At 37.9% G+C, this 26,919-nt stretch overlaps 2 protein-coding genes across 2 annotated transcripts; one reads left to right on the forward strand and one right to left on the reverse strand.

The window, feature by feature from the left end:
- Window positions 1-116: 116 nt before the first annotated feature.
- C14H10orf88 (chromosome 14 C10orf88 homolog) lies at window positions 117-22,920 on the forward strand. The gene is made up of 6 exons (XM_012781301.3): window positions 117-484; window positions 1,261-1,464; window positions 2,815-2,887; window positions 6,193-6,399; window positions 15,338-15,792; window positions 20,622-22,920. Exons 1-6 carry the CDS (start codon window positions 327-329, stop codon window positions 20,854-20,856), a joined length of 1,332 nt encoding a protein of 443 aa, XP_012636755.1. The 5' UTR covers window positions 117-326; the 3' UTR covers window positions 20,857-22,920.
- On the reverse strand, window positions 22,890-25,111 carry FAM24A (family with sequence similarity 24 member A). Its single transcript, XM_076009644.1, has 3 exons — window positions 25,075-25,111; window positions 24,327-24,453; window positions 22,890-23,073 (listed from the first exon to the last, which is right to left on the reverse strand). The coding sequence occupies exons 1-3, from the start codon at window positions 25,109-25,111 to the stop codon at window positions 22,890-22,892; spliced, it is 348 nt and encodes a 115-aa protein (XP_075865759.1).
- Window positions 25,112-26,919: the final 1,808 nt, after the last annotated feature.

The raw sequence follows: 26,919 nt of genomic DNA on the forward strand, positions 1-26,919 counted from the left end.
CGAAAATTGCCCTCGTGCCCGCGCCCAGAGCACCGCGCCTGCGCACAGTCTCCAGCGGTAGACTGAGGAGCTGTCAGTGCGCATGATCCACCCTTGATCTCTGCCCCGCTGATTTTTGAACGCGGTTTCTGAAGCCTCATGGCGTGCGCATGCGTGCCTATGGTAGCTGCCTCTGTCTCCATAAAAGCGAGAAGCGGCGGGTATTTGCTGCGGGGCCTGCCGGAAGTCGCTCTGCTCTCTCTCTTCCGCGCTGCACTGGCGGAAACTCAAGACCTTGAAAAGAGGTTCCGGGGCTGGGTTGGCTTGGCCTGGCTGCAGGCGGCAGAATGGAGACTGAGGACGCGGGACTGAGCTGCCGCCCGACCTTGGCCTCTTCCTGGGATGCCGAACGCGGGGCCCTGACCCAGAGTCTCCTTCTCACCCAGGCTGGTCTCGGCGCCCGCGACTTCGACTGCGAAGAGCTGCTGGCGCCGCCTGCTTCGGGGTGCGCCGGGCTGGGGTTGCTGCGCCGGGTGACAGACACGCTCCTGGGGGAGGCAGGGCCCGCGACGGGGTGGGTCTGTGCCCGGGGTCCGGGAGCAGAACTGGTGCAGGCTCTGTGCGGGGAAGCGGCGCTGGAGGAGTCGAGGACCGGGGTGGGCCGGGGACAGAGGGTGGGGGTCCGGGGTGGGCCGGGGACAGAGGGTGGGGGTCCGGTGTGGGCCGGTGGGTGGGGGTCCGGCCGGGAAGTGGCCGGGGCTCCGGGGGCGCAGGAGAGCGGGGAAGGTGACCTGGACTCTCGGAATTTCATAAACATGCCCCTATGTCAGGTGTGATGGCTTGTCAGTTCTGTCAAAATCAATCCGCCCATCTCCCCGGGAGCAAATAAGCCACCTGTCGACCCAAACTGGCTTTTTGGAAAGTCCAACTGTAGAGGAGTGCTGTCAACTTAAGTTTGGAAAAGATGCACTCTCGTCTTTTGTTGTATTCTGTTCCCCACTCCTGTGCACACAATAGCTGTCCAGTAAATGTATTTAATTATCTGAGACTCGGTCACAGGGATTGAGTAGAATGTGATTGAGGGAAATCCATGGAGGGGAAAGCCCTGATGTCTGACGCCTCCCTTTTTTTATAAATTCTGTATTGAGCATTTGTGGGTGCTTGGACTCCAAGGGCAGGTGGAAGTGAGTTAGAAGAAACAGGCACGGCCTAATAAGTGAGTTTTGAGCTGCGTTCAGAGAAGTCTCTACTGTGTAATGTTTTTACCAATTTTGTTCTCAGGCAGGATCTGGTGATTTTGAAGAGAAGCCTGAACAGCCAAGATGAAAGCCCCTGCTTCCTCTACCTGAGGTGTGACCCTGCCGGAGGTGGAGAAATCGTTTCTGTGGGCATTCTCAGTTCTGCAAGAAACATGGAAGTATACTTAGGAGAGGAGTACTGTGGAACCAGTCGGGGCAAGAATGTTGGTACTGTCCTGGATGACAGGTTTGTGACTTGTACAAGTCAAAGTATACTTCTGAAGCAATGTTTTTATTTTCCCACAGCCTTTGTGGTGTTTATTGATTATCTGATGTGGATGCCATACGTTAGGGGAGAAAAGGTAGAAACGAAAAAAAGAAAAAGGTTTTTATTTATTTATTCAAAGAAGGCATAGAAGGTTAAACCACTAAAGGATCTTATGTATAGGCATTCTAGATCAAGATCTAGATTGTTTCGTTTTGTTTTTTTGAGACAGAGTCTTTCTCTGTCACCCCAGGTAGAGTGCAGTAGCTTGCTCATAGTTCAGCAGTGGAGCCTCAAACTCCTTGGCTCAAGCTATCCTCCTACCTTAGCCTCCCAAAGTACTGGATTACCATGCTGGGCCACTAGTTATTTTTGTAAATATGGAAATTTAGAACTAATAAGAGTGAAGGCACATTGGTAGGAGGTCAGAGCTAGCTAGTGGAAGAGTTTTATTAGAATGAAATTTTGGTGTTTCTTGGGTCTCTCATTTAACTCACAGGGGTTTGTTTTCCACAAGTTAATTTGGCAGTTAATCTGGAACTTTGAGCACATTTTCTTCTTGGAAGCCTGTTAAAATGGTGCAGGAATCTTAAACTGTGTTACATCAGCCTGTTTATTAACCTGTAATGCAACTTACAATTTGTAATTTTTTAAAAAATATTCTTCCCCAGTCTGTCTTTAACCCAAAATATGAATCCTGCATGTTGGAAATAATTACTGTGTTTATTTAGTTTTTTTGTTGTTGGATTTTTTTTTTTTTTTTTTTGAGACAGAGTCTCACTCTCTTGCCTGGGCTACATACAGTGCCATGGCAAATCAGCCTAGCTCACAGCAACCTCAAACTCCTGGGCTCAAGCTATCCTCCTGCCTCAGCCTCCTGGGTAGCTGGAACTACAGGCATGTGTCACTATGTCCGGCTAATTTTTTCTATTGTTAGTTGTTTGGCTAATTTCTTTCTATTTTTAGTAGAGACAGGGTCTTGCTCTTGCTCAGGCTGGTCTCAAACTCCTGAGCTCAAGCAATCCTCCCACCTCAGCCTCCCGGAGTGCTAGGATTACAGGCGTGAGCCACTGTACCTGGCCTATTTATTGGGTTTTAAAATATTCTCTATAATACACGATTATATATATGTTATATAATTTAATTGTGTCATTTAGCTAGTAAGTGGTAGATGTAATCCTTACAGACAGTGTAATTCAGGAAAGAGCTCCTACTCTTTCTGTCTCACCATGAAAACTGAATCTCAGGATTATCCTGGAAACATTTATTTTCAATGCAAGTATTAAAAGTGATACTGTATGGAAATTTAAAAAAACCCTTTTTTATTTTTAGTGAACATGACAAAATTATTTTGTACAAAAAATATCTAAAATTGGAGTCCTCTACACATGCTTGTCAAATAAAGGTAAGTCAGCAGTAAATTTTAAATAATTTGACAACTAAGTTGTTTTTGTATTGTATATACTTATTTTCTGTTGGTTTGGTGATATAATTAGTTGAACTTGGTTTCTAATTTTAGTTGAGAAACAGTAAACATGCAAAAAATTACTTTTCTACAAAACAATCAACCCTTTTTAACATTGAAATCTTTAAAATTTGACTATTAGCTATGGAAAATGTATTGTTAACGCAACATGACTGTATTTTGAAACCTTGGGAAACTAAGATAAAAGACATTTTTTTCATCTTTATATAAAACTGTGGTACCAAAAAAATCACAATCAGTTTTGGCCCTATTTATCAATCAAGAATGGAATTAGAAAAGTTTTAGGCAAGGAACCAAAAAGTTAATGGGATTGGACTATTGTCTTCAGTATGAAAAATATTGTTAAGATGAACATTAATGATATCATCAGCATCTAGGGATAGGGTACTGAGTTGAGAATCTTAAGTCCTGAATATTCAGTTCCGTAGCTAAGTAATGGACTACACTTTGGTAGGTTTCTTCATCTGATTAGATCTACCTCATGGGTAAAAATTGGGGGTCTTAAGAAAATTAATTCTTAGACTCGTTTTATCTCTAAAATTCTGTACTTATTATCATTACTGATAGAAGAAAATGAGACTTTTTTTTTTTTTTTTTATGTGCTAGCATCACTGTCCAAAAATTTTTATAATAAGAAAAAATAAGTCATTTTCATAGCAGGCAGATAGCAAACTCATAGAACTGATTATTCTAAGATGTTGTTTTGGGTAATGTATTAAGTTTTTAAACCCATTTAAATAAAGTGATTCATTTTCATTCATTCAACAAATATTTGAGTGCCTCTTAATGTCAGATACTGTAGGGGGCACACAGGTCCATATGTCACACAAAGACATAGACTTGTATTGACCTACGTCTTTGTGTGACATACGGATCTGTGTGTCTCTGAAGGTGTTTTTTGTAACTGTTCTCTGGAAACACATGGGAGCATAAAGCGTTGTTTTGTTCAGGGAACCTCTAGGGTATGTGTGAAAGTTTGTCCTGGGGCGGTAGTTTATGAAATTTAAAAAGAAATTGTTTGAAATAAAAAAAAAAAAAAAGAAATTGTTACTGATACAAATTTTTGAGCACTTACTAAGTGGTAGGATCTGGAAATTTTAACACATGATCCTCACAAAACCCATGTGAGATCATTGTTATTTTATCCTCTTTCATTTTATTCCTCACTCAGGTTTAGCAGTTGCCCAGGGTCATGCAGGTTTTAAGTACCAGTCATAATTTAAACCCAGATTTGTCTGATTCTAAAGCCTGTTCCCTTTCCATCTTGCTAATCTTTTGTCAGTACCACACATGGAATGCCTCATGGTTCAGAAATATGGACAGAACTAGGTGCAGTGGCTCATGCCTCTAATCTTGAGGCAGGAGGATCTCTTGAGGTCAGGAGTTCAAGACCAGTCAGGACAACATAGCAAGATTCCGTCTCTAAAAAAAAAACTTTTATTTTATTTTTTTAATTAGCTAGACAACTGGGACTATAGCAACTGGCACACCTGTAGTCCCAGCTGCTCTGGAGGCTCAGGTGGGAGGATCAGTTGAGCCCTGGAGTTCGAGACTGCAGTAAGTTGTGATTGCTACACTGCACTCCAGCCTGGGTGACAGCAAGACCTCATCTCTAAAAAAAAAAAGTGAAAAAAAGAAATGGACAGCATAAAGCATTAGAAAAACTACTGGGATAGAAGCCAGAAGACCTGGGTTCCAAGTCTGACCTTTGGTAATTAAGTATTCTTTGACAAGTTAGAAAATCACCCTTAAACTTATCTTTTTAATGTATAATCCAGCAAGGTATTATAGATCATCTCAACATTCTCTAACAGTTGTAAATTCTGAAAGACCAAACTGTATTTAGTATTTCAGTAAACACATAGAATGATCTTCTGGACAGCCTTCTGTTGTGTTAAATAATATGATGGCAGGTTGTGGTATGTTAAGGTCTCAAATTAGTATACAGTAGTCCCTCTTTATCCACAATTTTACTTTCCATGGTTTTAGTTACCTGCAGTGGACCGCGGTCTAAAAATATTAAATGGAAAATTCCAAAAATAAGCAATTTGTGAGTTTTAAATTGTACTCTGAGCAGTGTGATGAAATCTCATGTCATCCTGCTCCATCCTGCCATTGACATGAATTGTCCCTTTGTCTAGCATATTCATAGTATATATGCTACTGCTTGTTAGTTACTTGATAGCCATATGTAACATCAGAAGGTCAGTAGCATCCTTACGCTAAGTCACAATGCTTATGTCATTCACCTCATTTCATCTCATTAGGTAGGCATTTTATAATCTCACATCATCATCATCAGAAAGGTGAGTACAATACAATAAGATATTTCAAGAGAGAAAGACTATACTTATGTAATTTTTATTAAAGTGTATTATCCTTATTCTATTTTATTGTTGTTAATCTCTTACTGTGGCTAGTTTATAAGTTTTTAAGTATAACTTTATCATGGGCATGTATGTATATATAGGAAAAAACATAGTATATATAGTACATACAGGGTTCGGTACTATCTGCAGTTTCAGGCATCTATTGAAGGTCTTGGAAGATATCCCCCAACAGATAAAGGGGGACTACTGTGGTTTATTTTTAATTATTTGAAGGAATTAACAAATTAAGTTAATTAAGTAAAACTTTATTTAATTCACCATTTGTTATTTTACATGTAATATAGTTTCTGAAGTACTTTTATTTAAATAGTTCATCTGAGCCTCAGTAAATTGGAATTTTTTCTGACTATGATTATTCTAGAGAACAATTAAAATACACTTGAAGGTAATTTTTAGATTCTTGAATACTTAACTCTTTTTATTTTTTGAGACAGAATCTTACTTTGTTGCCCAGGCTAGAGTGCCATGGCGTCAGCCTAACTCACAGCAACCTCAAACTCCTGGGTCAAGCGATCCTCCTGCCTCAGCCTCCCAGGTAGCTGGGACTACAGGCATGTGCCACCGTGCCTAGCTAATTTTTTCTATTTTTAGTTGTTTGGCTAATTTCTTTCTATTAGTAGAGACGAGGTCTTGCTCTTGCTCAGGCTGGTCTTGAACTCCTGAGCTCAAACAGATCGACTCGCCTCGGCCTCTCAGAGTGCTAGGATAACAGGCGTGAGCTACCACGCCTGGCCAATACTTCATTCTTATTTAGGTAATACCAAGAAGTGACCTTAAATGATGATTGTTTTTAATATCATTACTATTTTCTGGAACTCTTTCGTTTTATAATAGTTGCTGTCCTTTGGTGAAAAGCAGTGTGTATTCATCAGTAAAGTTGTGGTACACATGAGATCGGTTTTGGCAAATTCGTCAAAAAACTCTCCTGCTCTAGGATCAAGGATAGACCTTGACAAGGTCCAAAGCATAATGGAGTCCATGGGATCAAAGTTATCACCTGGAGCTCAGCAACTGATGAATATGGTTAGATTCCAGCAGCAGGTAAGTAGAATGGATTTCTTTCTGGATATCATTAAAAATTTCAAAATAGTGGCTTTTAACAAGAAAATGTAGTGACTTAAATTTTTTTTTAATTTTTATTGATTTAACTGTTACCTTTATTTAGTTTTGTAAAAGTCACATTTTTATAGATTTACCCTCCTACAAAATGTTTTGACTACAGAACAAACAGATCTTCAGATCTTCACACTTTTTCATGAATTTATTCACTCATTCCTTCAGCAAGTATTTATTAAGCACCTTCACAGTGTACATGGCACTGTTTTGAACACTTTTGCGGTTGCAGTGATGATCGGTTAGTCTATAGCCTGTCTTTAAAGATTTTTACAGTCTAGAGCACGTAAGTAGGGAGTGATGAGGTAGAGTAGGAAAGGCTACTAAAGGAAGTGGCAGTTTATTTAGACCTTTGAAGATGGGTGGGATTAGGCAAGTAAATCTGGAGGGAGGCCATTTCAGACAAAGAAAATGAGCCGGATAAAATCTTACATGCTAGAGGAACTGGATATAACTGGGAAATGAATAATAGTTCATTTCTCTGGAGCAAAGAAGTAATGGGAAGTTTATAGTAGATTTGAGTTAGAACATAGCTTTGAATGCTATTTTAAAGTTGTGCATGTTTTTGTCCTATGTTTCAAGAAATTTTATTCCACTGTTTTGTATAAGGTGAATCAAGAAAATAAGACTAGAAGAAATAAACCAGCTATACATTGTTTCCCTCGACCAGATGAGAGTTAATGAGGGTCTAAGATTGGACATAGTAACATGATGCTGGATCATGTTACTAAAATAGTAGAGCCATTGACAACTAACTTTATATTGGAGGAGAAAAGTAGAATCAAACACGAAATTGAGGTTTTGAGGATGGCAATATCAGTAATATGAATGCAACACTTGGGAAAAGGAATTTTATTTTGGGAATATTGAGTTTTAGTTGTACATAAGAAATTAGCTGGAAGGATGTTGCAGGCATTTGGAGACAGGATTGGCAGAAGTGAAGTGAACCTTCAGTGGCTGAAAGAGGGGTTTAGGGGTGTACTCACAGTAGCTAACAGAGAACGTGGTGAAGAGAGAGACAAAGCAAGGAAAAAAGACCTTAGAGAGTTACTGCATTTGGTAAGGATACAAGGAGAGGAAAAGGGAACCAGAAGAGTAGAAGACAGCAGTGTGATAAAGTAGCAAGAGAAAGGATTTGATGTCAGGCTAAGCAACTTCAAGTTCTTGTGCTGTCCCTTGTTCATCCTTTTGGCAAGTTGATTCGTGTATTTTTTCAATGTGCATTCTTCATGTACGTAATCTAAATGTAACCTGCAAAGGTCATAGTATTCATGTGAAAATTTAAATAATGCAAGTAAAGAATGTGTAAATATTGTGAGGTTTACAAATTCTAAGTTAGTACTTGTGTTGGAGTATGGGCAGACTTAAGAGAACCAGGAGAGCTGAAGACTGGGGAAACCACAGAAGGGAGGGTTTGAAAAAAGAAAGAAATTGTACTTTCTTTCCTCCTCCACCATTCTCTCACCTGGATGCCTCAGGAGGTTCCTGTCTGGTCTCCTTCTGCTACCGTGCACCCAGAATGATCTGAAAGAGTGAAGAGATCTCATCTTGCCCTTCTGTAGACCCCACTGCTGCTGCTTCCCATCACGCTTAGAATTAATCTCGATTCCTTACCCTGACTTCTGAGATGTGGGTCCTGCTTGCCTCCTCAGCCTCATCTCCTGCCACATTTCCTTGGGCACCTTGCTCCAGACATGATATGTGTATTCCCCAAATGTCCAAATGTATTCCTTCCTCAGGAACTTTGTACTTGTAACTGTTCCTTGTGATATTTTTGTGTCTGCATTTTATTTTATTATTCAGATCTCATTTTAATGTTACATCCATAATGTGACCTTTCCCAGCCATTGAGATTAAAGTAGCATGCACCTCCAGATCTATATCATAGTTCATCAGTGCCCTTCTGACCAGTTTGTTTTTTATGTGTTGGTGGCTTGTTAGTCTCACTAACGTATTAACTTCATGCACACAGAGACTCGTCTGTCTTGTTTATGGATCCAAGTACCTATATGCATACAGTCATGCCTCGATTTACGATTGGGATGTGTTTTGAGATATGCATCCTTACATGATTTTGTTGCTGTGCAAACATCAGAGAGTGTACTTTCACAAACATAGATGGTATAGCCCACCTTATGTTATATGGTATAGCCTATTGCTCCTAGGCTACAGACCTGTACAGCATGTTACTCTATTGAATGCTATAGGTAGTTGTATAAAACAGTGGTATTTGTGTATCTAAACATTATCTAAACATAAAAAAGGTACAGTAAAATGATGGGTGTGTTGACTTGTGCATGTAATCCAAGCTACTCAGGAGGCTGAGGCAGAAGGATTGCTTGAAGCCAAGGAGTTTGAGAACATTCTGGTTCACATGGTGAGACCTCAATATCTAAGACAAAAAATTTAAATTTAAAAAGAGGTACAGTAAAAATATGATATGAAAGATTTAAAATGGTGCAACTGTATAGGGCACTTAGCATGAATGGAGCTTTCAGGATTGCTATTTGCTCTGGGTAAGTCAGTAAGCTCTGAGTGAATGTGAAGGCCTAGGAGATTACTATAGGCTCTATAAACACTGTTCACTTAGGCTATGCTAAATTTATAAAAGCATAATTTTCTTTCTTCAATAATAAATTAACCTTGGCTTATTATAACTTTTTAACTTTGTAAACTTAAATTTTTTAAACTTTTTGACGCTTTTGTAATAACACTGAACTTACACATTGTATAGCTGTACGAAGATATTTTATTTCTTTATCTCCTGGTTCTTTAAGCATTTTTCTATTTTTGAAGTTTTTAGTATTTTTTTACTTTTTAAATGTTTTTGTTAAAAACGAAGACACAAACACATACATTAGCCTAGACCCACATATAGTAGTAATCATCAATATCACTATTTTCCACCTTTACATCTTATCCCACTGGAAGATCTTGAGGGGTGATAACATGCATGGAGCTGTCATCTATGATAATAATGCCTTCCTCTGGAATACCTCTTGAAGGATCTGCCTGAGGCACTTTTACAGTTTTTATATATCTATATGCGTAGAAGGAATATATTCTAAAATAATGATTAATGGTATAATAAATAAACAAATCAGTACTATAGTCATCTATTATCATTATCAAGTATTATGTACTATACATAATTGTATGTAGACTTTTATGTGACCAGCAGTGCAATAAGTTAACTTACACTGAGCATCACTACATACATGTGAATAATGCGTTATGCCATGACACCACTGGCTGATAGGAATTAATTCAGCTTCATTATAATCTTAGGGGACCACCATTGTATATGGGGTCCATTGTTGACCTGAATGTCATCGTGTGGTACATGACTATATGTGCCTATCAGATTTATAAACTAAATATTTCTTGGAGATCTTCAGGAGGTAGTTTGAATGGTGATGAGATGTCAACCAGATTATGAGGGATTAGGTAGGAACTGGGTATTGGGATGTGGAGTTAGTGATTGCAAATGGGTGTTTTCAAGAAGTTTAGATTACAAGAAAAAATTAGAAGATAGTTGTGTAAAGGGATAGTGAAAGAATTTCTCAGGCTTATGTGATGAGAGCTTTTTTAATAGTTTAGGGCAGTGATTTTTCCGGTGTGATCCATAGAACACCTGTGTCAAAATCCTTTGGAATGGCTTCAAAATGCTTATTTCTGGACCTCATTTACTACCTACTCAATCTCAGAGGGTAGAGTCTGGGAATCAGTATGTTAAACACTCATACCTAGGTGAGTCTGTATACTTTGTCGTTTGATAATAACTTTTAGTGGAATATTTTAAAAAGGAAGAAATTTTTTGTGAAATGATTTTGGAATGATTAGTTAACTATAACTAACTTAGTGATTTCCATCTTTTAGAAACTTGATTTTGGGAAAAAAATGAAATTATGATAAAATGAAATTATATAGCAAATATTTATTTTGGCTGTATCTTTAAATTTTAATATGGTTTTATTCTATAAAAAGTTTTCATTGCCATGAATTTTAATCAATACAGAGAGTTAGTAAAAAATTAAAGTGTTTTCTCAGCTGTCATTCTGTTCCCCAGAGGTAGCCACAGGTAACAGTTTGACATATATCGTTCTAGATTTTTTATGCATATAGAAACACACATAAGGCTGCACCCCCACCCCCTAATCCCCAGCCAACACTTATGGGTAAGTACTGTAACTTGCTTTCTTCCCACCACTAATGCAGGGACATTTGGGGGACACCCTGGAGAAGAAAGAAGGTGATCCAGTTCAATGTACTTTTAAACATGTTAATGAAAGACTTCCTTTCTAGCAAGAAAGTCTTTAGCTGAAAAATTCCTATCAGTTAGTGATGTCATAGCACAATGCATCACTCACATGTATTTTGATTCTCTAGGATTGCTTATTGTTAACATACTAGGCCTCTGTGGATTTCTAAGGCATGGAAAAGGTCATGAAAACCATTTAAATATTTGAGCATAAAATGGGGAAGTTTTATGACCCAAACAGCTCCTGAGTACGTGGTGTGATCACACTCATTGTCTAGGCAGAGCTTGTCCTGGGGAAAAGGAAGCACCTGGGGACCTGTGTTAGAAGTTTTGATCTCTCCCTGCTTCACCTGTGCCGTGGCACTACTTGTTTTCTTGAAAGTTTTATTAAAGTTTGACACTCTCTATGCAGTCCAAACCTTCATGATATGTCAATAAATATTAGAGTATTTCTTATTTCTTTGTAGTTCAGATTGCTGACTTTGATTTGTTTTTGCTTTAGCAATTTAGAATAATTGAATAGGAATTCCATATCAAAGTATATAGTTGTCACTTAATGTTATTTGAATGAAAGGATTTGGCCCATTTTCTCAAAAAAAACCAGTCAATTGTTCAGGAGTCAATATTCTTTTTCTTTTTTTTGAGACAGAGTCTTGCTCTGTTGCCTGAGCTAGAGTGCAGTGGCATCAGCCTAGCTCACAGCAACCTCGAACTCCTGGGCTCAAGTGATCCTCCTGCCTCAGCCTCCTGAGTAGCTGGGACTACAGGTATACACCACCACACCCAGCTAATTTTTTCTATTTTTAGTAGAGATGGGGTCTCACTCTTGCTCAGGCTGGTCTTGAACTCCTGAGCTTAAGCGATTCTCCCGCCTTGGCCTCTCAGAGTGCTAGGATTACAGGTGTGAGCAAGCACGCCCGGGTGTTAATACTCTTTTTTTTTCTCCTTCAAAATGGCCTTATTTATTTATTTTTTCTGATTATTAAAGGTGATACTGTTTGAATATTTTATAATTAAAAAAACAAAAAGTATAGAAAAGTCATACTTTCATAACTCGTATAATATATTCAGATAAACTATGAATTTTTAGAAATCTCTGTATACAACATGTGTAGTTTATATACACACATACATATATAGCTCTTTACATATGTGACTATATGGACACAATTCTATCTAAATGCTTTCATGTTGTATTATGTTGCTCAGTAACATTTTTCACTTAAAAGGATATCATAGGCCTCTTACTAAGCAATAAATACATTTTTCTGTGATTTTTATGAATATTCTGTTATACAGTCAGTTTTCTATTCATGAATATTTAAGTTTCTCCAAATTTTTTTGACAGCATGCATAGTGGTACACAGAGTGAACTTGGACATCTATTTTTGCATACTTGTTCATGTATCTTTTTAGGATAAATTTCTTGAGTGGAATTATTCTAGCAAAGGGTAGGCTTTTTAAATTATTTAATATGTATTTAACCATCTACTTTCAAAAGGATTTGATGTGGCTTACAAAACAATCTATTCCAGGATAGGTCAAAATAAAAATTGAAAAAGCTCATATAAAAAGTAGAGGAATAGCAACCAGACACCTGGGCTTTGTTCGTTTCCTATGGTGGCATGTACTTCCCTGTGAATTTTTTGATATTTAATCTAAAGAGAAAAAAAATCACCTAAAGAGCTCACATCTCAGAAAATATGACTTTTTTTCATTGTGGTAAGAACACTTAACATGAGATATACCCTCTTAACAAATTTTTGTTAACATGAAACATAAGGTACAATGTGATTTTTTTTTATTTTTATTTTTTGAGACAGTGTATCACTTTGTTGCCTGGGCTAGCGTGCCATGGAGTAAGCCTAGCTCACAGCAACCTCAAACCGAGTTGCTGGGACTACAGGCATGCGCCACCATGCCCAGCTAATTTTTTCTATATATTTTTAGTTGTCCAATTAATTTCTTTCTATTTTTAGTAGAGACGGGGTCTTGTTCTTGTTCAGGCTGGTTTCGGACACCTGACCTTGAGCAATCCACCCATCTCGGCTTCCCAGAGTGCTAGGATTCACCCAGCCACAATGTGATATTAATACCTTGATATTAATTGAATGTCAACTTTATATTTCCCCTTTTTCCTCAGCCTCTGGCAACTACCATTCTACTCTCTGTTTCTATGAGTTTGACTATTTTAGATACCTCATGTTAGTGAAGTCATGCATTATTTCTTCTGTGACTGGCGTTTTTGACTTAGTGTGATGTCATTCATTCAGATCCACCTTTTTAAAGGCTGAATAGTATTTCATTGTATGTATATACCATATTTTCTTTATCAGTACCATCTGTTAATGGACATTTAGGTTGTTTTTGTGTCTTGGCTATCGTGAATAGTGCTGCAGTGAACATGGAAGTGCAGATGTCTCTTTTGAGATCCTGACTTCAGTTCTTTTAGATATATACCCAGAAATGAGATTGTTGGATTATATTGTAGTTCCATTTTTAATTTTTTGAGAAACCTCTGTACTATTTTTCATAACCATTATACCATTTTACATTCTTACCAATGACTAATTTTTTTTTTTTTTTTTGAGACAGAGTCTCGCTTTGTTGTCCAGGCTAGAGTGAGTGCCGTGGCGTCAGCCTAGCTCACAGCAACCTCAAACTCCTGGGCTCCAGCGATCCTTCTGCCTCAGCCTCCCGAGTAGCTGGGACTACAGGCATGAGCCACCATGCCCGGCTAATTTTTTATATATATATCAGTTGGCCAATTAATTTCTTTCTATTTATAGTAGAGACAGGGTCTCGCTCTTGCTCAGGCTGGTTTCAAACTCCTGACCTTGAGCAATCCGCCCGCCTCGGCCTCCCAAGAGCTAGGATTACAGGCGTGAGCCACCGCGCCCGGCCTCCAATGACTAATTTTTATAATCAGTGCATTTCTTATAAACAATCAGAATACTATATGTCAGAAAATTTTACATAGCAAATATCTTTACATTTAGATTTTTCAGTTTAAATTTTCTGCCTATTTAATGATTACCCATAATTTTGACATTGACTCTAGTACAAATATCATTACTGTTAGTTTAGATTTGTTTATTTTCTATAATATAATTTTTGGAAATACAGAGAAATAAGTGAGTTTTTCCATTATGACTGAGTAAAGTTTTTTTGACCTTACGGAAGGTTTTCTAATGTTAACATTTTGTTAATAAGATTATGTATAATCCATCTTGTTCCAGGAATATTCAAATATTCAGGTTTATTCAAAAGTTGAATTTGAAAATAAATTAACAACAGTTTAACATTTCTCTATAAAGAGCATTTTTCCAAAGTGCAGTTCAGTGAAAGAAGTTGGATAGGAACATGAAGTTACAGTCCTCCCCTGGCCCTCATTATTTCCCTTTCCTTCTTTATTTTTCCCTGAAGTATTTATCACCATCTCTATCTTATGATATATTTTCTTTCTTCCTTCCTGTGTAGTCTGTCTCTTCCTACTCTCCAATCATGTTGGCTCCATGAGATAAGGGACTTTGTTTTGTTCACTGCTGTATTTCCAGTGCCTGAAACAGTACCTAGCATAGAGTAGATTCCTGGTAAATATTTGTTAAATAAATGAATGTTGGTCTGGCTTAGTCTAGCAATACTTCTTTAGAATATCTAGATGAATTTATGAACTGAATTTCTTTAGCTAATCTTGAGTGTTACTTTTTTCAGTCTCTCACTAGCTGTTGAAAAGCAGTAAGTGTGGGATGGTAGCCCCTGATAAGAGTCTATAGTAGACTTCTATGTTTTGAATTTAGAATAGAGCTATAATGCTTAAGAGTTAGTTAGGCTAGAGGTATTTTGCTTTTCTCTAGTGGAAAAATTGAAGACCATAAAAGGGAGATACTGTAATTTTCTCTTCTGGGTAAGCCAGAATCTTCTCTGGAAATAATACTGCATAAGCAGTTGAGTCTGTAAAACATAACTTATTTTAGAAATTCTCACAGCAAACACAGCCAAATGGTAGCACATTTTAGTCACTGAAAATGTCACAAATGTACCCGTAGAACATACAGCTTTAAATAGTGTACCTCTCTGTATTGCTTCCATGAAAAACTCATTGCAGAAGATATGAGTGTGTAAAAATGAGTAGCTCACCATATGTTGAAAGTTGGGAATAATATAACTGAAATATAAAAAAATTATCAATTCTTGTAACTCAATTGAGAGTACTACATTTTATTACCGTGAATTAAAGGGGCCTTTGTAGTGAAAACATTAAAATATGTCAATATAATTTTACTATGCATGCTAGTATTTATTTTAATATTTTCTTTAGGAAAATTACAGTGAAATGATTAAAAGCCCTGACTGTGGAGTTAAGTTAGCCTAGATTTGTGTCCCAGTTCTGCCACTTACTAGCTGTGTTACTTTGGTCAGGTCATCATTAGCCTTGGTCTCCTCCACTTAAGACTGGGTACTGGAATATAAATAGTAGCCTACTTCATAAGGATGTTGTGAGTATCAAATAAAAGAATGCACAGTGCCTGGCTCATAGAAATTACTCCAAAATTTAGCTGTCAATATTAGTCATATTAATGTTTACTTATTTACCTTCTTTAGAATTGCATTCCCTTTGAAGAGCAGCTTCAGTCGGTTTTGGGAAATCCTGGATACAAGCATGTGATTGGACTACAACCCTTATCTACCTTAGAATCCTCAGACAAGTCATCCTCCACACCTTTTCCTTTTAGAACTGGATTGATGTCTGGAAACGTGACTGAAAACTTAAAAGCTTACATCGACAAAAGTACACAGCCACCTGGTCAAGGGAATACTACAAACCTTAGCGAGTGTAAAATTATGCCACAAAATCATTCGCTTCTTGAAAATGATCTTAAAAATGCAGTATCCTCTTTCTTACCAAAGAAAACAATTGACAGCTCAGATATATCTAACTCTGAGTTGCTGCCTTTTCTCCAGAATTTGTGTAGTCAAGTTAATCATCTCCGTGTGGGACGTAAGGCTGAGTGGCAGGAAAACATCACCAAGCCCAGTGAAGGCATTCTTGGTGTTGGGTAAGTATTATTTTAAGACAAATGTAGTTTAAATCTGGTAGCTGAGAGACTCAGATGAAGAGAAACAGATTTGTCTCAATGAATACTGCCTAAAAATCTGTTTCCAGAGAAAATTTTAGCAGCTTTTTTTTTTTTTTTTTTTTTACATTTTACTATTAATACACTTACAGGGAATCACTACAGAGTAGAATGGTTTGCTTTGAAATTAAGTGCCCATAGCTGAAGGTGTTGCACACTTCTCAGGCATTTTGTGGAAGGGTTATAAGTATTAGCTAAGTGTTCGAGTAGAAAGTGATTTGCATGAATGGAGAGGAGCTGTGGGAATCATAATCTTTACATTGTTTTTATTTATGTTTGTACTATTTTCTGCCTCAGTATGTTAAATATCCATTGTAAAAGGTTTTTTTTGTAGATTATGTTTGGTCTAGGCTAATTTATGAATAATAATAAACTATATTAGGATCATAATTATTTGTAGTATACAAGCTCTTACCCCTGGTCTCTTAATCCTTTATTTTGGCAACACATATTTGATTAAGAGGTAGCTAAGTATTTATTATGTTCCTAATTCTTTACATAGGTATAGTGTGTCAAATTGTGTTCTAGACTGGAATTCAGGACTCTGGTCATAGTTTTGGCTTACCCATTTTGCCATACTGTTTAATCTTCCTCAGTTTAGAGTTTTCATCTGAAAATGAGGTAGCTGGATTATTTTGTAACTAAACATTTATTGAAGACGGTAACAACAGTAGCAGAATATACATTTTTTCAAGTGTCCATGGAGGATTCACATATAGATTATATCTTGAGTCATAAAGCAAATCTAACCAAATTTAAAAGGATTGAAATCATACAAAGTATATTCTCCAACTAGAAATCAGTAACAGAAAGACAGGAAGAAAATTCCCAAACACATGGAAATGAAACAATACACATAAAACTATGGTTCAAAAAGAAATCTCAACAGAAATTAAAAACAATACATGGAAATGAATGAAAATACAAGAAATCAAAATTCGTGGGATGCAGCTAAAGAAATGTTGATAAGGATATTCATAGCACTACATGATTACATTAGAAAAGAGGAAAGTTCTCAAATCAATAGCACAAAATTATAACACCTCAGCCAAGATGAAATAGATAATCTGAATAGACCTATAACCATTAAATAATTGAATCCATAATTTAAAGTCTAAGCAGAATGAACCTAAAGCAAGGAAATAGAAGGAAATTATAAAGAGCGTAAATCAGTTTACTCAAAAACAGGAAAATAATAAATGAAGGATGCAAAAAGCTGATTCTTTGAAAATTTTAATAAATTGGTAAACTTCTAGCAAGACTGGCAAAGATAAAAAGAAGGAAGACACAAATCACCAATATCAGCAGTGTAGCAGGATATCACTACAGATCCTAAGGTCATTAAAAAGACAATAATAAGGAAATATGACAAACAATTTTGTGCTCATAAATTTGATAACTTAGAAAAAATGGATTAATTCCTCAATAACTACAAACTACCAAAATCAACCAACGTGAAATAGGAAATGGAATAGTCCTATAACTATTTAAAGTACTTAATTTGTCATTGAAAATCTCATGAAAAAGATATATCCTGGCCCAGATGTTTCCACTGGAGAATTCTACCAAACATTTAAACAACACAAATTTTACACACTTCTAAAATATAGAAGAGGCAAGATTTCCCAACTTATTTTGTGAAGCCAGTGTTACTATGATACCAAAACTAGATTGCCACAAAGAATTGAACATGTAAATACATGTAAAATATACAAATCTATAAAAATAATTATAAAACATGTAAAAATACATATAAATCTAACAACATGTACAGGATCTGTGGACTGAAAATTATAAAATACTGTTCGAAGAAAGACCTAAGAAAATGGAGATACAAAACATATTCATGGATTTTATGACTCACTATATTAAAAATGTTAGTTCTCCTCAAGTTGATAATATAAGGTTAATGCACTTCCTATGAGTAGTTCAAGATTTTTTATAAATATGGATGAGATTTCTAAAATTGGAAATGAAAAATTCTAAAAAAATGGAAGGATAAAGGAACTTAAAAAAATTTTTAAAAAGAAGAGTAAAGTTAGAGAAGCCCCTACTTGATTTCAAGATATAGAGCCACAGTATTCAAAACTGGTATTGACAAAGGGATAGATACACAGATCGATAGAATAGATAGCACAGAAATAAGTCTACTCAGGTTCACTGATTTTTGACAAAGGTATAAAAGTAATTAAATGGAGGAAGGATAGTCTTTTTAACATGTGGTACTGGAGCAATTGGATATCCACAGGCAAAGAATAAATGGTGACTGAAACCTCGTACCTTATACAAAAATTTAACGCAAAATGGGTCATAGACTAAAATGTACAATATAAAATTGTAAAACCTTTCTAATAATCTATGGGAGAAACTCTTGGGGACCTAGGACTAGAAAAAGACTTCTTATGCTAAGACACCAAAAACATGACTTATAAGATGAAAAAATTGATATATTGGACCCCATCAAAATTGAAAACTTTTGCCCATGAAAGATCTTGTTAAGAGGATTAAAATACAAACTGGAAGAAAATATTTGCAAATCACAAATCCAACAAATGGCCTATAAAAACTCAACATTAAAAAAAACAAAAATACACACAATCCAATTAGAACATGGCAAAAGACAAAGTAATTTCACTAGAGAGAGTATACAAATGGCAAATAAGCAAATGAAAAGATAATTGACATTGACTTTATAGCTATTAGGGATATGCATATTAAAACCACACACAAAAAACCCCCACAAGATATCGCTACATATTTATTTGAATGGCTAGAATTTAAAAATGGTAACAATACCAAATGTTGGCAAGGATATGGAAGAACTGGATCTCATACATTGCTGGTGGGAATGTGAAATGATGTAGCTACTCTAAAAACTATTTTGGCAGTTTCTTAAAAACTAAACCTACAGTTACTATACGACCCAGCAATCATACTCCTGAGCATTTATCCCAGATAGATGAAAGCTTGTCTACACAAAAACCTGTACTCAGTTGTTCATAGCAGCTTTATTTATAAGAGCCCCAAACTGAAAATAATAAAAATATCTTATGGTGTGTGAATGGTTAAACAAACTCAGGTATGTGCATATCATGGAATGCTCATATGCTTATAGGCAATGAAAAGAAGCAACTTGGCTGGCTCACAGAGGCACTGTGCTGAGTAACAGTATGATCTCAAGAGGTCACATACTATATGATCTCATTTAGATAACATAAGTAACAAAATTATAGAGATGGAGAACATATAGTGATTGCCAGGTGTTAGGGAAGGAGGGGATTGCGGGAGTAAATGTGACAATAAAGGGGTAGCAGGACGGAGATTTTGTAGTTAAGGAATAGTTCTGCCTCTTGATTGTAGTGTTTAAATAAATATGTATATATGTGATAGAACTATACACACATTGTATCATTTCATATCAGTTTCCTGGTCTGGATATTATAGTTAGATAAGATGTAACCATTAGGACAGTTGGTTGAAGGATCCTGAGGAACTCTTATAACTTTGCAACCCAGTGAATCCATAATTTCAAAATAAACCATTTTTTAAAAACCCTCCTTGATACAGAGTAGTGGTTCTCAAACTTTTTTGGTCTTTACACTCTTAAAAATAATTGAAGATTTCTGCAGTAAGTCCGCTTGAAAAAATAAATAAATAAATAATTGAAGAATCCAAAAATCTTTGATTTATGTAGGGTATATAAAGATATTTATTCCTGTGAACACATTTGGGGCAAAAAAATGTTTAAAAATAACCATACTAAACACTATGTGTTAATATAAACATAAATAACAAACTTTATGAAAATCAGCCAAATTTTAAGAAGTTTAATGAGAATGGTGTTTTAAGTTTATGGAAATCTTTGTGGTTTAGCTTTTGGCTGCATTGTCCTATATGTTGCATTATGGCATGTATAATCAATGTAGCTAGTTAGAGCATACTAACAATACTGAGAACAAACTGGGTTAATCTCTGAAAAAGCGTATATTTATACACTAAACCTATTACCTTAAGAAATTTTAGGAAAGAATACACAACTAAAAATTTTAATAGTCATCAGAGCAATGACATTACATGTTTTGTAGCCCTGGAAAATGCCAGTGTATAAAAATGAGAATATGAGGATGAAAAAGTCAAATATTAATAACATCTTAATATAAAAATACTTTTGACCTCATGGAATCCCTGAAAAAGTCATGGAGACCCCAGGGTTTTGTGGACCACACTGTGAGATTCACTCTATTAGTGTTGAGTATGAATGTTCGGAACTGGTGTGCTTTTCATTTATTATTAATTTGCCTATTTCAGTTAAATTCATAAGTGTTCTATTCGTATTGGCTTAGAATACCTTCCAGTAATTTAGTAAAGTTGTTTGTATGAAGGAAGAAAAAACTGTTTAAATTGTAGGGTTGCTTGGGGAAGTACTTGGAAAATATACATGTTGGCTTTTTGAAAATTGGGCAAGAATAGTTTTGCTTTGAATCTCAGTATCAAAAAGGATTGTTCTTGAAGGATTCATCTTCACTTTTGTATTCCCATTTCAATTGTATACTTAATAGAAATAATTTAAGAATGTGTTGGGCATTTAGGACTGTGGTCACCTGTGGTATACTTGGAACATTGAAATACATTGTAAGCAGACAGCGTAGTTATGGAGGGAAATTTCAGCCATGTATGTTGGCTGCTTATTGTATAACTTGGTTATCTGTGTTACATTAGGGAAAATTGATTTTTTTTAAATTGCTTTTTAGAATAGAAGAACAACCTGTTTGCTCCTACCTGGAAAAGATTCTTTCTAAAAATATGGAACTGATGGAAAAGAAATTTATGGACTACATTGATCAGCGAATATATAAACTCCAGGAGCACATAGATGATAAGATTGCTTTGTTAATGGACTTGCTGCAAAATCCCAATCCCCCGCCCACTGGGATGCCTCTAAGACATTGTGACTCTGGAGAAAGACTTTCAAATGGAGAGAGATAAGCTCTCAACATATACAATGTACTGCAGATATTTATTGCATATTTATTACAAAGCCAAAACCCAAAAATGTCTCTGAAAAGCAAGGATTTAATGTCCTTTGAAGGTTCTTAATCTTACTTAACATAAAGTGACCTCAGTGTTCATTTTTACTACACTTGTTCATGTAAATCCAGTACTGTACACTATGAGTTAACATGATATAGTCATAAATTATTTTTGCTAGCAAGATTTTTCACTCTAGTAGAAGTTTATGCATGCTTGTATTGCTTAAGTGTTTAAAATGTTTAAGAATTTCTAATTCAGTTCATTAGTTTGTATTGTATATTGTATATGTGTTTAAAGTGACTTATTTAGTAAAAGGTGAAAGATTTATACCGTCTGAAGAGAAACCAGAGTATGAAGTGACTAATTTACACAAAGACCTTATTATATAGTTTTAGGAATATAAAAAATAACACTTAGAGTATTTGATTCTTTTTTTCTTTTTCTAATTGTCTTGGAAAATTGGATACTTAAGACTTGGAACCTTTAATTCAGATCACTAATTTACATTTTGTATTGCTTATCTGAGATAATGAGTAAGATGTGATCCATATTTGGAATGTGTGAAATTAGTTCACACCAGCTGTTTATTTGTTTCATAGCAGCATAGCTGTAGATAGGAAAGTAAACAATCAGAAATGGCCTATTTCTTGTTAGGATTAGTCCTTTGGATTTGGTGTTTCGTGTGAAACAGGAGCAGTCATCTCATTTGACCTAAGTAACCCCAGATAGTGTAAGGAAGTCTCTCTTTTTGAACAACTGATAAATGTTTTTCTCTCCCAGAGTCCTTTTCTGGTGTGTTTACCATATGAAATGCTGAGATTCTGCATGGAAGGATTAAGGTATATGAATCCAGAGATTGCAGTTCTCTCTGGCAGACTTAATTTTCAGATCTTGTAACTCCTGTATATTTGTTGAAGGGTGATATATTTGCACATAAAAATAAATACATCCACTCTGGAAGCTACTTGTCTTAATAAAACTATTTTATTTTTAATTTTTGCTTAACATGTTTTATTTTTAAGGAAAGGGTATCTCATACACATTTAATATTTTGGCAAGTTTGTTCTTTAAAAGGAGGTCTAATTTCTATACTGGTGTCCAGTGTATGGCATTTTACAGCTACTTGGCATCAGTTAGTCTAGAGCCCACTTAACAAGTGGCTTTAGGAGGTAATTATTTAGCTCCAGAGGGGAGTCATGACTGCTCTTGCATTTCAGTGACTCTCTGAGCCTGAAAATCAAAGGGGCTCACATTCCTCAGTCAGTTACCTTTCTTTCTCACTGTGGTCCAGGGAGTCTGGCTTGGGCTTTGGCTGCAGGTTCCTGTTACAGCTGAAGATACTGCTGGCAGGATCAGTACAAATCACTGTTACACTGAGCCACAAAGGAGGCAGCCTGCTCTGAAGATTCGGGCGATAGCAGCAGGAGAAATCTGGGTTTTCCAAAATGCTGAAGGCCACTGAGCTCAAGCCCATCTTCACACAGGTCAGACAGCTTTAACCCAGGGGAGTCCCACCTGGCTTTTCTCACCACCTTTGGATGAATGGAGTCCCCATCGGGGGGAGCTGGATGCAATTGACCAAAGCCCTCAGAGGAAGAGCCAAACCAGTGACTCCCCCTGGGCAAGATCAGCTGAGGCTGAAATTGGAAATGCCCTGAGATAAAGGTGCATCTCCCTTTTGGGGTTGGAGATGTGCTGAAGGCTTTTATTTTCTGCTCTAACTCTCCTATTGCAACGGAATATTACAAACTAATTACCTCAAGTTCCAAAGTGGTTAACACATCTATTTAAATAAAGGATGTTTATAACCAAGGAAATACTAGAGGCAGAGAGGATTATTTTCAATGTTGGACATTTATTCACAAGTATATAAAATAACATTGTTCATTATATAATATCATGTAAACACTCTAGAACTTGATTTGAATAATAAAACATTCCACTAAGAAGTACTGTTCATGAAGATTTTCATGCCCACTTTTCCCAAATCAGAGTCCCTCATTTACGTCACAGCAGCAAGGTGGCAGGGGGTCACAATCTGCATACACTCTGCATCCGTCACAGCACTGCATCGCAGCGGGATAAGGATGGGGCTTGTTGGCATTCTTGACCCAGCACAACTTGGCTACGTTATCACCTTTTACAAGCACAAGATCAGGTTCCCTTGCACATCTTAAGAAAAAACATACACAAAGCACAGGCTTAGAATTTTTCTTCTGTCCATGTGTGGCAGTTGTCAGGGTTATCTGGGAAGTTTAGGGCTGGAGCCAGTCAAACGTGACACCAGCACTAGATTTAAGCTCCCTCCCCCGTCCCAAGTTCCTCTCTAATCCCTTCCTTTTCCATGATTGCTATAATGTAAAATCAGGCAACAGAAGTGAGAGTGAATTGCAAGCAGTAATCCCCTAGCTGGTCACTGCAGGCCCTCAAGAGGCAGGAATGACGGGAAGACGCTGCCTTGAGCTGTGCCCAGGCTCTGGGATGTGCCATCTGACTCCCTAGAATGGGACACAACTGCTTCTGACAACCAATCTCTCCCACACCTGAAGGGTCTTCTCCCCAAACTGTGATCATCTCTTGTCTGACCTATACCCCCTTGTTGGCTGTCCCCAGGATCTTCACACAGCTCAGCTGTGCCAGGGTCCCAGAGGCCCACCTCACCATCCCCCATCACTGGCAGTGACTGAGGGAGCATCCTGAGCGCCCCCAGCTCAGGCAAGGGGAGATCAGTCCAGCCCGCCCTCTGCACGGGCACGAGGCAGAGTCACTCGGGCGGCCCGTCCCGCAGCCTTCAGCCTACGGGGCCCAGGACAGAGCGGGGCCGGCCAAGGTGCTGATTCGCCCACCATATGGGAAGCTCAGCAAGGTCCAGTGACAGCCGAGCAGCGCTAACACACAGCCCCAGGCAGAGAACATTCTACCTATGAGCTCAAGAACCCAAGCCGGAAGGAAGAGCAATAAGGTTCTAACTCTGCTGCCTTTTTTTTTTTAGACAGCGTCTTGCCTTGTTGCCCCGAGTTGGGTGTAGTGGCTTTCATCATAGCTCACAGCAACCTCAAACTCCTGGGTTCAAGCGGTCCTCCTGTCTCAGCCTCCTGAGTAGCTCTGGGACTACCACTGTGCGCCATAAACTCCTGGCTAATTTTTCTATTTTTAGTAGACACGGGGACTGGCTTTTGCTCAGGCTGGTCTCAAACTCCTGAACTCAAGTGATCCTCTCGCCTCGGCCTCCCAGAATGCCAGGATTATAGATGTGAGCCACTGTGCCCAGCCTTCTGCTGCCTTTTTGCCTTTCCAAAGCTGCCTGCCCTTCCTGCCCTCACCCACGTGTGGCCACAGCAGTGAGGAAGGAAGGACCTGCTCAGGCAGAGAGCCCAGGTATCCTGTTTGAGGAGGTGTTGTCCAGTCTTACCCACGTGACTCACTTTAGCGCTTTGGCTATTTTGATGTAAAGACTGAGAACAATGCTTGTCAGCACAATCGTGGCAATCAGTAAGCTGGTTCCAATGCCGATCATAATCTTCGTCCTGAGATCAAACATCTTTGACACACCTAGGCAGAGAAGTGCAGTCAAGCTGAATGTGGCTTTTCTCCCCACACAGCCCTTAACAACCTCAAATGCTTCCTGCAGTGGAGAAAATGAACCCCAAACAGATCCTATGAATGTAAACCACAAGTAAATCTTCCCAGAAAGGCCCAGGAGCTTAAGATAGCCTATGGGTCGGTAAAAAGGTATATTTGTGTATGAAAAAGGACTGAAATGCAACTCTGGAGAGAAAGAAATCAGAAATACAGAATCTGGGGACAACCACTCTCTTTCACATGCAGTAATGTGCAGCTGTAAATAAAAACCTGTGCTGGAGCTGTTTTGCTCTCAAACACTGAGTCTCCTGAAATATGTTCATTCTGAGAGTCAGAATTCACCCCTCACTGTACATTAGGTTTAAAAACATTTTAAGGAATTAAGGGAATTACTTTTTTGTAAAATGTTACTGTCTGACAATACTGAGATTATGCAAACCCATTTCATAAGTAAAATGTGTTTTAGGAAAATAAAATTTTCACTTCTCCCACTGATAATTGGGTCATGCCATCTTGGGATTTAAGGAGATTCTAGAAGCTTCCAGCCAAGCCCTTGCCCAGGCTCAGAGATGGGTGGTGCCTTGCTCAGACCAGGAACCAGCTGCTTCAGAAGCCTCTTGTCCCCCATTCTGTCTTTCTAGTAGACCACAGGCCTTCCGTTGCCATATTTCCTCCTAAATACTAAATCCTCTGAGGAAATCCAGTTTGTCTGGAGTAAGCAATTTGCCTAATCTAACACTCTGAAATTGGGGGACAGTGAGCCAAGAAAGAAGAAACACTGACTGCTAAGCATACTCACTTCAGTGAAAACATTCAGAGCTAGATGAATGAAGGCCAACTGTAAAAAAATTAAAAATAAAACTTAGGGAACAGGATATTTTATCAGGAATTTATCAAACCTGTAATCTGAGAAAGATAGATCTAATTATCCGTGTTAAGAGTAATTAAGATCCAAGGTTGAAAAGCCCGCTTTCAGAAGTGCAGTCTCTGTCTGGCCAGAGCTAGTAGAATGGACTAGCTCCATCTTTTACGCCACGGGGCTGTGTGACATCAGCCCTCTGGACACCAGCTCTCTTTCATAGAGTTCTGAATTCTGTTCCATGTCGGTGTACACTTGAGCTCTGATGAAATATAAACACTACTTTGAATCACTTAATTCTAAATCTTTTACCTTTTGAATCACTTAATTCTAAATCTTTTACCTTTTCAGGTAAAAGAAATCTAAGGTCTTAATTCCCTTAGATTAATCTTCAGGATTTGACTGTTAATCAAAAGCCAGTTCAAGATATCAATTTAACAAATAAAATGACAGAAATGTGAGGAAGCCTTACATTTAGACACCCTCACACTTAAAAAAATTAATTTTAGAAGACTGGTTAGACTTTCTGTTTTAGTTACATAATGAAATAATATGGAGCTATTTACTAAGACTCAAACACACGTCCATTGACATGGGAAGATTTTCACTCTTTTTTTTTTTTTTTTTTTGAGACAGAGTCTCGCTTTGTTGCCCAGGCTAGAGTGAGTGCCGTGGCGTCAGCCTAGCTCACAGCAACCTCAAACTCCTGGGCTCAAGCAATCCTGCTGCCTCAGCCTCCCAAGTAGCTGGGACTACAGGCATGCGCCACCATGCCCGGCTAATTTATATATATATATATATATATATATATTAGTTGGCCAATTAATTGCTTTCTATTTATAGTAGAGACGGGTCTCGCTCTTGCTCAGGCTGGTTTCGAACACCTGATCTCGAGCAATCCGCCCGCCTCGGCCTCCCAGAGAGCTAGGATTACAGGCGTGAGCCACCGCACCTGGCCAAGATTTTCACTATTTATGGTTAAAAGTCACAAAAACAAAAGTGGAATAGGATGCCTGTTCTAGTCAGGTTTGTATGACTTTAAGGTACTCATACCCAGTCAAAGTAGTAATACAATTAAATGAGATTCCAGGTGCAGACAAGATTGTGTAGACTTGTTTCTCCCTGATCCTCTCAGCTAAGTGTTAACTATATCCCTGAAAATAACACAAGAGTCAAACAAAAGAGGACTCTGAAAGTTGGAAAGAAAACTGATTAGAAGAAACCCCAGACCTGGATGAGCATTGTAGCAGCAGAACAGAGGAGCTGGCCAGGCCCGGTGTTTTCCAGCTCTCAATCTAGCTCCTTCCTCCCCTGGATTTAATGTGAATCCTGCTGACAAGCCCAGGCGAGCCCAGCAGCAGTGGCCTGGCAGGGCGGACTGGGCCCCCGGCTGGCAGTGAGCCAGCAGGGGAAGTGCTCTTCTGCCACCCTGGTCCTGAGACTGCCCTCCTCTGACACTATAGGGGATCCCGTCATATCCAGTGGCCCAGCCCAGGAAGCACTCTTTGTCCCTGTGGGCTAGAGATTGTCTTCTCCTGCCTGGGGACTCCAGGTGGCTTCAGTTGGGTGAATCTCCA

The sequence above is a fragment of the Microcebus murinus genome, chromosome 14 (genome assembly GCF_040939455.1).
Source record: "Microcebus murinus isolate Inina chromosome 14, M.murinus_Inina_mat1.0, whole genome shotgun sequence".
NCBI lineage: Eukaryota > Metazoa > Chordata > Mammalia > Primates > Cheirogaleidae > Microcebus > Microcebus murinus.

What these genes read in the sequence shown, in the direction of transcription:
- C14H10orf88 (XM_012781301.3), top strand. Translation starts at nt 327, where the DNA reads ATGGAGACTGAGGACGCGGGACTGAGCTGCCGCCCGACCTTGGCCTCT. An exon ending in CTGGCGCCGCCTGCTTCGGG is followed by an intron (nt 485 to 1,260) that starts GTGCGCCGGGCT and finishes TTTTGTTCTCAG; the next exon opens with GCAGGATCTGGTGATTTTGA. An exon ending in GGTACTGTCCTGGATGACAG is followed by an intron (nt 1,465 to 2,814) that starts GTTTGTGACTTG and finishes TTTTATTTTTAG; the next exon opens with TGAACATGACAAAATTATTT.
- FAM24A (XM_076009644.1), bottom strand. Translation starts at nt 25,111, where the DNA reads ATGGGGGACAAGAGGCTTCTGAAGCAGCTGGTTCCTG. An exon ending in TCTGAAGCAGCTGGTTCCTG is followed by an intron (nt 24,454 to 25,074) that starts GTCTGAGCAAGG and finishes TTCTCTGCCTAG; the next exon opens with GTGTGTCAAAGATGTTTGAT. An exon ending in AAAATAGCCAAAGCGCTAAA is followed by an intron (nt 23,074 to 24,326) that starts GTGAGTCACGTG and finishes TTTTTTCTTAAG; the next exon opens with ATGTGCAAGGGAACCTGATC.